Here is a 13,415-nt window from a genome sequence, read left to right as displayed (position 1 = left end):
ACCTGAAGGAAGTTTACGTATTAACGCTTCGTATGAGAGTGACATCGTTTAAAATATTGCGTTGTTCGGGATCTATACATGTAGTATGTCTGTATTGATCAGTGTGTGAATGAATTTTTCAGTGGGAGTTGAGATACGAGGAAATAAGTTCATTAATTTTTATTCTCATGGAAAGTGTAAATTTGTCATTTGTGGCTTAAAATAAAACTACATATACAGTGTATGTGTTGTGGAAGCTCTATTTGTTGATAAATAGGATGTCTTAACTGTAAATGAGGGAAATATCGATGGAAAAAAAAGAGCAATTTTGACTGAGGATTATCATTAAAAACGACAAAAAACCCACACATTATTGATAGTTTTATATCTCCTTGAACTTTTTTTTGGGCGTCATTTTGGATTTACAATCTACCGGTAATAGCTGATTGTAAAATACCTATCCGTGGTCACTGCACCTTTTTACAAAAAGGAGATTGTCGTCACACCGAAAAGAAAAAAAAACTTGACAGTGTAGCGTAAAAAGCGTAAAAAACGGGTGCATTGCTCTGTCGCCAGTTTTATGTTGGATTAAAGATGATGAATAGATGTGCTACTCTTGGATCACTTTTCTATTCCTTTGTAATATGCCAGGGCACTACCACCGAATAATCTTGTTATTTTCTTTACGTGAAGCTTCATAGCTGGTGAATCACACTTTTATCCATGGATATTTTATTTTTCCATTTGATCAATGATTTGGCATTGTGCTACTTTTGCTACTACTATTAGTGGAACAAGTTATGGACTGATGTTTGCTTCTGTTGAGCATTGCGGGGAAAGTGGTCGCATTTAGCAAGCTCTTTTGAGACAAATCCATATGATCTATGGTGATCAATCGTAAAGGGTCAACCTCATCATTGAACATATCAGAAATATCTTTATTAGGACAGTCGTCAAATTTTTTCTCATTTTGCTGAAAAGTAGGGGGGTGAAATGGAATATTTGTGCTGCTGCTGCAATTCTGAAGGAGATAAGAAAAAACGAAAGTTTAGAATTTTTGGGAGGAAATACAAAAAATTCAATGGCGAGGATTTGTCTCGAGATAGCCAGGATGAGTATGAGGATAGACAGACAAACAGTGAGAATGAGACTAAAGTTACTGGGTCTTTAGAGGATGTGATGGAGGACCGAGGGATAGGGGATATCTCTTTTGGCTATAATCAAGGTAGGCCTTGTATAGAAGCGTTTCATCATTCAGGGGCCTACAGTGAGGGACCCTAAGGTATTTCCATGTGGTACATGTATACCCTTGTGTTTTCAAGTCAGAGTGCTACAGATACCAGTTGTCAACACAATGGTAATATGTTAATGTTATCCTGAGAATTAGACAATATAGCTATAGGTAGCAAAATATGCAAGGAAATTTTTTTTTGTTGGGGGGGGGGGGGGGAGGTGGTAATGCAGTTTTACACAGCCTTGAATAATATTTTAAATTTTCATTAATATACTGGTAAGACTGTAAATATGCTGAAAGTAGCTTCAAATAAAGTTAATTTCATGTAATTAAGATGTCAGTGACTTTTGAAAAAATCAATATATGTTGCGTTAGTCATCTGGAGATTAAAGTTTGAAACACATAGTCAATATACTTTGTGTCTATTGGTACATAATTGTCCTTTTTTCTAAATAATGAGTTTAATAGATCAGCTAGAAGTTGAACTGATGACAAAATTATCAGGACATAACATTTTCTCTTTCGATCCCAGGAAAAAAATCAAAATTAAAAGAAAAATGTTTAAATGGGATTAAGTGATGTAAATATTACCAGCTCAATTGAGTGTTTCCCAGTTGTCTTGCTTCCTTATTTTAAAATATCTAAGATGTCATCTTAAATATGACTTTTACAATAAGTGCATTAGTGAAATCTGTTCACGCCTTTTTTTTTTCGTGATTCTACATATTCAGTACAATACACTTAAATATCCCACTAAAACATCAGCTCATGCAATTTCTTTTTATAGAAATGAATATTAAGGAAAAACTACATTGCATCCATCATATCCTCTTTTAAACAATCCAAATTAAAATAAATGTACAGTTTATTACCGTATGAGTGGGAACTTGTTAAATGGGAATTTTTGAAGTTAGTAATCCTAAAAAATTTTCATTGAAAAAAAAGCATGTGTATTATACACCCCCAAGTTTTTTTTTTTTGTGGGGGGGGGGGGGGGTTAAGTGTTCTTATCAGTGTCAATTTTTAATAACTTCCAAAAATCAAGTTTCTTTTATAAGAAAAAACAATATCTTATGCAGACCTGAATTGTTTTAAATTATTATGAAGTTTGCTGAAGTTGACATTTTGATTGTTATGACATCTGTTTGTTTGTCCTTTTCTCAAAATTTAAACACTTCAAGTTTAGATTGTGAAAAAGTTGTTGGATATGAAGTACTTGTAGTTAAATTATACTTTAAACTGGGTGAATCTTTGAAGAACAGAATGTGGAATGAAAACACAGTGTATGCATGTACATCAAGCATGCTCAACTAGAGATATATGACAGAAACTCAGTGGTCATTCAGTCAATTAAAGTATATCATTATTGCATGGTTCACAGTAGAATAACAAAAACCTAGATCCATTGGTATTTCTGACTTGATGCATCAGTAAGCAAATTTTCATAGAGCAAGAAAAAAAAAAAAAAAGAAAAAATCAGGATTTCAATTGATCACTTTTATCCTCCCTCCTAAAAAAGAAAACTCAACTTAATTACCATTTGATACCCAGAGGTATAAACAAACTTGATCGTATTTGTGGATTAACCTTTTTTCAGTGGGGACAAACCACTTGTTTAATCGTAGAATTGGTATCGGGAGGAAGCTGGGATTGAGTCTTCTCTCCGTATCTCCACACAAATAGCCAGGAAGTCGTATTGATCTATACGTTGGTGACTCATACCCTGGGAGAAAGTGTCCCATCTCCCCCTGATCTGCTCTGCATATTCACAGGAATATCTCCTTAGGAATATCTCCTATCACTTGCCCTAGCTTAGCTGCCACTAAATATGCTGTTTGTAATTGGACAATTAGGAATTGAATTCCATTGGTAAAGCCTGTGAATAATGAGAGGATCAGGCAACCCTGTAGTAGTAGCTCAACATTCCCATGCATAACTTGTGGGTTTTAAGAACTTGTTATATATATAGATTTTGTTCCAACCCCTAATCCCCCACCACTGCTACCCTTATACCCCCACCCCCACCCCAAAAATTGTTAAAAGTAAAATACATTGTTGATAAATGTTGATGAATTTCAACCTGCATTTATTACCGGTAAGTGCATGGTTGAAATATACCCCACTAAAGAATTTTTGAAGAAAATGGAATTGTACTTTTATGGCACAATGACCCTTTTGTACACAATAAACTGGGTTTGCATTGAGATAGCCTGAATCATGAAAAAATCCATGCAATTTCAGCATACCATAGTTGCGTGTCAAAATTTAAGGGTAGAAACCAATTTTCTTATTTTTTATTTGGACAAGAAAGTTATGCTCCTCAGAGATATTTCTCTAAAATGTATTTGAGGGAAATCCATTTACTAGGATGTTCCTTAGATATCTAGAATACACAGTGAGAATTTTCATTGAGTGAAGGGTCATCAGAGTCAAGGGCCATCAACTAAGATGTAAGATTATTTTCTTAGAATACGCTCGCAAACTGATGAGAGGAGTCCTCATCCAGGACAAATCAAAATATTTTCCTTGTGGGAAAAAATAGTTATACACAGATCTATTTTAAAGTTTCTATTCCTAGAGAGTAGACATTCGGGATTGTGATCTATGTGGATAACTTTGACCATGTTAAATTCCATTTGGGTTATATAGGTACATGTATACAAGTAATGTATTTGTATATCTTTAAGAATTAAAGTTTTTAAGGTGTCAGTGTTTTTTTTCCCAACAGATTCGTCCTATGAGAATGCTATACACCCTTTTATCAACAGCAATTTATAAAAAAAAAAAATGGTGTTTGATGGGTCAACGTTTTTTTTTTTTATAGATACTTCCTATGAGAAGCTGTCGGACAGAAGAGGAAGTGAGCCGCTGGTGTCCTCATCCTCGATAGATCTCCGTGCAGACGCCATGGACACCAGTTCCACTCCCTCCAAGATCGCCGTAAGTGTCATCCACATCACTCCTTGACATCTCCCCATTCAAATTATCAGAACTTCTAAATGAAGAGCAAAACTGGTTATTAGAATAAAGCATTACCGGTAGTTTATGGAAGAGTTTCTTTTGTCAAAAATTAAGTACAAAAGCATAGAATGGCATGGATTCTGAAAATATAATAGTATATTGCCAATTTTTGAAAAGTTTCATGGGGGATTTGTTCCCAAAACATTGCAGATTGGTGAAATTCCTGATCCTTTGTGTCATTTAATTCAATGTTTGAAATTTTATATTTTGCTCAAAACAATAGGATTAAAATTTGGGGTGGATGGGGGGGGGGGGATTGGGGGGTTGATCTTGACAATTATTTAGGCAAAAAATATTATCAGGCATAGTTTATATTCTTAGTGTATTCACCTAACACGTGTCACTGGGATCCTCATGCACTTCTTGGAGCTAGCATTAGACACTGCCAGGTTCTTCCTGAGGCTGATAAAGTTAATTGAATTAGATGGAGCAATAAGTTCAGTGCCAGTTCATGGAACAATGTGTTTCATTTATCTGTTAGCTGATTCAGCTGCAAATTCCTATGCAGCATGAAATCTGACTGTAAAATGTTGCTTGCATGACGAACTGCCAACATGTTTATATTTGAATTTTTGCTTTTTCTGTAATTAAAAATGTGTTAAGAAAGCTAATATCTGACATAAAATATATATTATTTAGATAAATTAATTCCGAAAAATTAAAAAACATTTTTTTAAAATATTTCATTTTTTAGAACTTCTTTATGAAGAAGGGGTTTAAATCCAGCAATCTGAAAAGAACAAAAAGCGTGACCAAACTGGACAATCGGAAGAGGTCAGCGTCACACGTGATGGACAGCAATGAATCGTAAGTAGTTGGAAAGACAGAGTGTTGCAGAGTTATCTCTCTTTACCTACAACCTGTCAGAGTTCCAGAAACTGTTGTAAAACATCCGTCTAAGAGCATGACACTTGGAGGAAGCTCAGTACGAATGTTCTTCCTGAAAAATGACTGGATGGTTCTGGCTTCATCGCCAGCATTTTGAAATGATGCAGATGACCAGGGGTTTGTTTTAGATATCGGTACACAATTAGGCAGATAACAACTTGTGTTGGTGTATACGGCGCATGTATATAAAATGCTGTATGTACCGGTAAGCTGTTCACTGATGCAGAAGGTGATTAAAGCATCTTCGTCCACTTTAACGGCAATCATAAAAAAAATACAAACTGTTTTTAGGAAAAACCTCCTTCAGGTCTGCCTTATAACGTCTGCTGATGGTCTAGCTTTCTTGTCCATGCCACTGAACAAAGGTTTCTGTCGTTGAACGGAGGGTTTCCGTTGGTGTCTGAGTCTTTCTTTCCTACACAATTGCTATGATCTTCATTTCAAGGGCCACTTCAACTTTTATACGCTAAAGGTTTAGAAAGAGGTCATTAGGGGAGGTGGTCAATTAATTTTCAGTAGTAAAGATGAGAATCGTGACAGCTGACACTGCCAGATAGTGTAGATGATTTTTTTTTTTTTCTCCTCTGCGGCAGAATTGTTTGAATTCTTCTTCATTACAATGACTATTCATGTAGCTTGTTTGATTTAGTGGTTAAAATCTGTTATTAAGCTGAAATAAATATATATTTAGAAACTTTGGGTAAGTAGTTTGTTTCAGAAATGATCATCAAATTACAACATAGCTAGATTATCAAATACTTTCAGCATAAAAAAAAATAATGCGAACTGAAAGAACAAAACCAAAATAGTCATATCAATCAATCAATCAATCAATCAATCATATCAAAACTAAATGAGCCGAATTCATTCAACATTATTTTGTGTCCATTTATATAATATTACATCATATGTGTATATTTTTTTCTTAATTTAGATAATGACTCAAGATCATGCAGCCAAACCCATTAAAATTCATAAATAAATATATCAGTACCTATTACTGTGATGTCATTATCTCGTGACAAGTTTTCAAGAGTTGCTTTTGTTGAATCGATAAAATGGACAAAGTCACAAAGGAGGACTGATGCACTCTTGATGGATGAGGTGATCGAGGTTTGAGAGGAAGTACAGATGTACTTCCTACCGTCCAACCGTCATCTTTTTTGTTTTAAGATATGTGTCATAAAAATATATACTTTTACCGAAGGATGCTCAACCTATTTTAAATTTTGCACTCCATGAACTTTCTATTTACGAAACAAAATGACGTACTTTAAACAAATTTTGTATATTATATAATATACAAGGAGTGTAAGAAGTGCACTTATAAACTTATATTGATCTATTCAATAGCTAGAAAATATGGGGGGGGGGAGGGAGGCAGTGCAAGGGAACCTTAATTTTTGTGTGAAATCAATAAATTTGAATTTTTCAGAAGGGAGGGCCCAACCCCCTCTCTAGATCCGTGCATGCATATAGATGAGTTGTTTATGTAAATGGGTGGACCTCTAAATTGTCTGATATATATTTTGTATGACTATATAATTTAAACCCTGAAGTTAAACACCAACCAGTAATCAGTAATCAAAAACTTTATGCTCCAAGTTTTTTGGGTTTTAAATAACAAAAATTTTTGTTTGAAAAAGGGGTGGTGGTGGCAGTAAGTTTAAGGTACAGAAAATTAGAGTACTAATTAGTCCTTAGCATATATGTACATTGGTGCTCCTTGATGCTCAAAGTGAATAGAAAAGAGTATAGCCATAAGTTAAGGTGCCTATGTCAGTGGACTCAAGATATCATGTAAAGATTGCTAGAAAAATTTATAAAACATCAAAATTAGATTTTTATTCTTTTTTTTGGGGGGGGGGGGGGGGGGAAGAGGGGGGTCCTATTCTTAGTGGACGAAAAAAAAAAGGTCTTGCAATTTTATTATATCATTAGGAGTGTGGGCCCCCAAAAAACAGGAGAGAGAGAGAGAGAATTTATACTTAAGGTGCCTGACAGTGTGGTATTTACCGGTACATACTTCTTCATGAAATGAAATATCACTAAAGGAATATTTTAATAGGCTGTTTTCAGGATGAATTTAAGTTGGAATCATGCAATAACTGTTTAAGTTTCTAAAAAAATTCAGATTTAAAGAGATATGTAAAGGCCATATTATATTGATCGCAATTCAAAATTTCCAAGTCAAAATATTCTCCTGGTCACGTAGAATCGACCTTTGTCTTTGCAATCAGTTTGGGTACACAGCTAGAACTTAACAGCTTTCATGTTTGGCATATTTTCCAGATTAACTGGAGAGGATTATTTAAATTGATACACAAAAAATGAATTAATGTGTTTGTCTTCTCGTTAATCATTTATCTTCAAGTTTGGCATATTTTCCAGATTAACTGGAGAGGATTATTTAAATTGATACACAAAAAATGAATTAATGTGTTTATCTTCTCGTTAATCATTTATCGCTGCCATAATCATAAGTTAATTTCTCCGAATGCTGGTTTCTTCTAATCCGTTCAGAAAGTTAATCTGTGTGAAACCGCTTGTAGAGAATTCTCAACTTGCTGATAGTGGGGGGAGAATGCATAAAAAAATAGCATAACCCTTCAACCCCTCTATAGTAAGTAATAGACTGAGCCATCAAATTGATTTCAATTGGTGGACTGAACCAGTTTGAGAATGCTAAGGGAAGTGTTTTATATTGATTGAGTATTGAGTTCAACAGTACAGTGTCTTTTTTCCCTTGAGCTTTATTCACAAAAGACTTGAGTAGTATTTTTACATAGAGACTAGCTCATCAGTACCACTGACCATGGGTCAAAAGGACAAGTGTGAGGTAAGGCTTCTTGCATGCAGAATCTTTTTAAACAGTGGTTGTGTGTACATATTTATATATACACTTGTTGAGGCCAGATATTGGCAATGCTAAATATTCTGTTTATCTGTGTATCTTACTCACACACACAACTATAGCTGCATATCTTAATTTCTTTGAAATAGTGGAACTGTTGAACTTAAAAAAAAAAACCTCTAACAACTGAGAAACATGTTGGACATTGATAATGGAATGTCATTGATTAAAGACACAGTAGCATGTGGCGGTGTAAAAGAACCGCCAATTGGAAGTTCATGGATAGGGAAAAAAAATCAATGCCATGTGCCATGGAAAACAATAGTTCTCCCTGCACCATCTCAAGCCCTGCTTATCAGTCTAATTATAGCTTGGAGGGATAAGGAGATTAGGACAGGCTGGAAAAGTGATAAATCTGATAATGGGAGTTTATTATGCATGAATCAAGGAGGGAAAGGGGGGTGTTGGAATTTGATATCGAATTTTTTTTTGGATTTTATCTAGAGATTGAAGGAATGTTTGATGATTCGATCATGCTAAATAAGTACTATGTAAAGTATAAGTATACATGCTTGAATCCATCAAAAGAAAGACATCCATATATAAGTATTGTGGATATATGCTAGCTGAGCTTCTCTGAAAAGGATTACGCATAGACATGCACTGGGTTGATGTGGAATTCCTTTATTTGGAGAGGAGCGTTGTTGACTTAATTTATTCAGAGATAATTAAATATTGAAGCCATTGTTGAGGAGGAATTATGTTCAGTACAATATGGTGCATGCTAACAGTTGAAGCCTTGGGAAACTCAATTTGCATAGCTCATGAGAGAGAGAGAGAGAGCTTTCTAGACCTTGGCCAATTACTGATGCATCAGCTTAAGGGGAAACCTTGCAACAGATGCATGATTTGATGATATGAAATAGTAATTGACTTTACAGATCTAGTCTCTGTCTCTCTCTCTTTCACAGAGTTAGATTCCATTACATGCGGTATGATTCATCATTGCCTTTAATTTTTATGAATAAGTGATGTAAAACAGCTATTAAGCCTGCTATGATTTGCGTAATAAGACAGTTTTGCTATACTTAGTATGCTGGACAGTGATTTGGGGGGGGGGGGGGGGGGGGGGGGAGAGGTGGGGGGGGGGGGGGTTTTAGTCCTTTAAACATGACCATATGCTATGTACCCTGGGCACCTCTGGAATGTTTTTATGAAGCAGCTGATAATGCCTGTAATACCGGTATTTGTAAAAAGTGAGCAGCTTTTTTGTACATCAGGACAGGGGTGATTTTAACATCCCCCCTTTTTTTAAAACATTTATGAGGAACCTCAGGTGCAATATACCCTGGGCACCTCTGGAAGAGTGTTGCTGTAATATGATTTTTTTTTCTGAAACATAATATGGTGTATTTTCTTTTTATAATGAGCATTCTATCATTGTAAAATAGGATTTTAACACCCCCCCCCCCCCATTGAACTTTAGGGACCTCAGTTGCAATGTACTTTCGACATCTCTGGAATGTCAGGGTATGATTTTTGCAAAACAGCTGATAAAGCATGCCATATTTGTATAATGAGAGAGTTTTTGTAAATTAGGAGGGGGGATTTTTTTTACCCCCCCCCCCCCTCCCCCATGAAACTTTAGGTACCTCAGGTGCAATGTACGCTGGACATCGCTGGAATGCTGCCCTCTGGATTTGATACCTGTGAACACAGAGATTATTTGCATGTTGCCTCAGGATTCCATTTACTTGGGTTCTGTATTGACACAAGTTTGACAAATATTGTGAAACCACTGATTACTCACAAGCCCTAGCATTGGCTAACTTCCTGACCTAGGCAATTTCCTTCTACTTTTATCCTTGCATGTTTTCAATTTGCTATCAAGCTTATGGAAAGTTTCAATTTCAAAACTTGCCTGGTGTTTCCTATACATTCATTAGAACAATACTTCCGCCTTAAATTACCATATTTTGCTCTATATTGGAATGAGATGTGGAGCACGGATTAACATGTATAGTTATAGTTTTTCATTTCCTTGTGCAATCGTTATAAAGCAACAGCTAGAGCACAAATTAACATCAAGTTTGTCACTCAAACATATATTCATGTCCCGCTTGTTTCTTTCCTCTGTTTGGAACCCTGCCCACACTTGATATAAAAAGAAACTTTTATACCGTTGCATTCATTAATCCCCCGTGGTGTACTGTCATAAAGAAGTAAGAAAGGTAAAAGTCTGAATATAAACAGTAAGAACGTTTTTGTGGACCAATCGAGCTACAAAAAAAAAAGCAGGATGAAAGGGTTTGAGAGAACTGACATATTAATCACCACACAAAGGAAACTGTTTTGGCAAGAAGTCCTCTCTAAAGAGAACTCATGTGGAGAGTTTTTTGATCTCTGGGCCTACATTTTTAATTGTACCATTGAATAAAAGGTGTTTTGTATCAAACTCCGGAGTTCTTTGATTGATTGGCCCTGCAATGTAGTCTGTACCATGTGTTTCTGGCAGACAGAAATCGGAGAGTAATGAAATATCCTTTGGTTTGACAGGCTTTATTACTGTATTGTATACAGCGAAATCTCTTAACAGGGCACAAATCAAGGGGGCAGGGGTTAGTTTCAGTCAGAAGTTTTGTTTATCAATCTGGGGTTGAGGTTTACAGATAGTTCCAGTTTCTCTTACATCAGGCCAAGAGTTCGCTGACTTTCTCCACCTCAGCTTCTGTTTGATGTTAGTTTATCATTTGAACAGAATCTAAACTCAGATAATGATTTCTTTTTATCCGGATTTTAATGCGAAACCTTGTATCTTTCTTGTATTTTGAGTAATGGATTCAAATTTTGGTGAATGATTAAAAACGACCAAGTTAATCATTGTTGGCATTAAAAAAACAGAAAAATTAAACCTGAAAATAATGCATGTGTATGGTATGTCCCTTTTTAAAAAAAGTTTTGTACATGTATAGGCAAAAGTTTCCTTCTGGATAATTCAAGTTATGTCACCACTGCAGCTGCATCCCTTTTCTACCATATCTTTTAAGCTGTTTAACATGTTTTATATTGTGGGGGTAAAAAGAAGTAACTGCCAAAAGGGAAGTTGGAAACATCGGTACCCAACACGCAACTCCAAATTACTCCATGTATACCAAAACTTCAGAAGTGCCTCAATTATAGAAGTGGGTGTTGTTTTGTGCATATATCCAATGTTTTTAAAAACAGCTATTATAGAATAGCTTTATTTGTTCCTGATTACAAAGACTTGAAATAAAGGCCTTATTCTAAGTGTTGTTGTGTACACATATCTCATATCTTTCGAGGGATGACCTGACAGATTTATTCTTTAAGCGGGGACAAGAATCTTCCTCTTTTATGTATCACAGTGAATTGAGACCCCATTCAGATAGTCATATTTTCTGTTGATGGCCGCTAGATTTGTGCAAAGTTTCTGCTTCAAAGGTGGAGACACAAGTCCGGTGGAGATTTGGTGAAGTGCACAAATCGGTCCACAATTACCTGGCAAATGGACACACAGTCTAACCTAGGTAAGAGGCTATTTGTACATCTGTCAGTGTCACTGCCTGGCTGAGGAGAAAAGGACCCCTTGACACCCACACCAATTGTACTTGACCAACCTCCTTAGGTTTATTATTGGAGACAGAACAGAGGTGTACTTGTTTCATTGATGCAATGAAAATGAAATCGGAGACATGTTTCTGTTGCTGGAAATAGAAGAAGAAATAGGAGATGGAGAGAGTATGGGAATACTTGGTCAGGGCTGCATGATCATTTACCAGTTTGTAAATCAGAGATGGCCAGTAATGACCGATTTGCCGTATAATACAGAATTGATTTTAATCTTGACCACCAATCTGAACTAAATTGATGGGCCATTAGTCGAGATCTAGGGGACCTTTTAACTGTTCCTGATACTGACTTGTATCCCTATACTCTTACCTTAATCATGCCCATTATGGGGAGAGTATTTAATCTCTCAGATCTTTGCAGATCAATGGTTTATCATCATGCCTGGCCATATTTTGTCAATATACCTTGATCAGCTTGATATTACATGCAAGTACTTTCAAGTATTTGGTTTATAGAGATGTAGTGTATTTTTGATCTACACCACCTGTTCAGCCATTACTTACATATGATAAAGATCAGTTTATAGTTACATTTCTGCTGTAGTGTATAAGTTCTACATGTCTGCTATGAATCAGACAGTGTATTGATGTTAATGACACTCTGCAGGTACTTTGTCCCTGCAGTGGTTGGTGCTAGGTCATCCTGACTCTGGTGTGCCCCGGCCCCCTCATGTTTTTGCCTTGTCATGTTTCTGATATAATAATCATGTCTCGTTACCTTGCTCTGTCCAATAAATTTGTCTTCTCGTTATGCATACACAAATAACCATTGTGTTGCATACACATCGATGGGTCATCGAGACTTGGACAGTCTAAATGGCTGTATTGTTTTGGTTCTGTCAACTAATACTTGGATATGCCTAATTCTTATAAATATGTAGCAATTTCTGATTGCATGAGTGTGGTAATGTTATAAATAAAAATAACTAAAACCCAAAGTCATGAAAAGTCATGATCCTTTTTGGTCAAAACAGTATATAGTCTCTTCTAAAATAATGCAACTTGAGCAACGCCTTTCACTAATACCAAGTGAAGGTCAACAATTATCAAGGGATACCTCCGCTATTGTACTCCCTTATACAAAGCAGCTACTTGTTAGGAGAATGTAGAGCCACTTGAAAAGTTTCCGGACTGGTGAAATGACCTCATGCACCTATATTTCATGCACAAACATTTAACATACTGGGCACAAAAGTTGGTTGATGGTGGTGGCTTTGTTGTAATACTTGCTGCAATCATGGAGTAAGACGTTTATCACACTAAGTTATTTTGTGGTTTTTTGTTGTGCAGATTTTTGTTTTTCCTTTATGCTATACTGTATACACATTATTTTGCTTATTATTACGACAGACACTCACAAACTGTTAGTGTAGTTTATACTCTCGGATTTACTTGTGCTTCTGTTTGGGGATCCGTTTTTTTTCTTTCTGTACCGTAATGCTTGTTGCTTCATTATCCATTATTGTTGTTGTTTTTTTTTTTTTAATATACTCTGTGCTTAATGTTTTTATTTTGATGCACGTTGATTTTGTATTTATATAGCAACACCTTCGTCAATTCGTTGAAGAGAACCATGAGTCTGGGACGTTTAAGTCGCAAACGCAATCGGGAAATTAATGTTGACAGCCAAAGCGAACTTTCTGAACAGAAAAGTAGTTTGTGAGTAGCTTATTTTTGCCTCCTTGGTTGCACAAATGGACTAGCTTTTCAAGTTTAGTTTGGCTGGCTTTAGTTATGTTGCATGCTAACTAATTTAGACATGATCATCATATATAGCTCATAAAATAAT

The 13,415-nt window shown here is 35.7% G+C and overlaps 1 protein-coding gene across 19 annotated transcripts in view; it reads left to right on the top strand.

Annotated features, from left to right (window-relative positions):
• The window catches only part of LOC128191157 (disabled homolog 2-interacting protein-like), a 61,222-nt gene that overhangs the window by 31,521 nt on the left and 16,286 nt on the right, over positions 1–13,415 (top strand). For 13 of the 19 annotated variants that reach the window (XM_052863225.1, XM_052863228.1, XM_052863227.1 and 10 more), the window contains 3 exons: positions 4,038–4,153; positions 4,929–5,041; positions 13,169–13,285. In XM_052863225.1, coding sequence (XP_052719185.1) covers positions 4,038–4,153; positions 4,929–5,041; positions 13,169–13,285 — 346 coding nt within the window. The other 6 variants (XM_052863242.1, XM_052863241.1, XM_052863232.1 and 3 more) reach the window with 5 other exon arrangements.

The sequence above is a fragment of the Crassostrea angulata genome, chromosome 7, assembly GCF_025612915.1.
Source record: "Crassostrea angulata isolate pt1a10 chromosome 7, ASM2561291v2, whole genome shotgun sequence".
In the NCBI taxonomy this organism is placed as follows: Eukaryota; Metazoa; Mollusca; class Bivalvia; order Ostreida; family Ostreidae; genus Magallana; species Magallana angulata.
The sequence above is the reverse complement of the archived record's forward strand: the minus strand, read 5'-3'. Positions and strand labels throughout refer to the sequence as shown.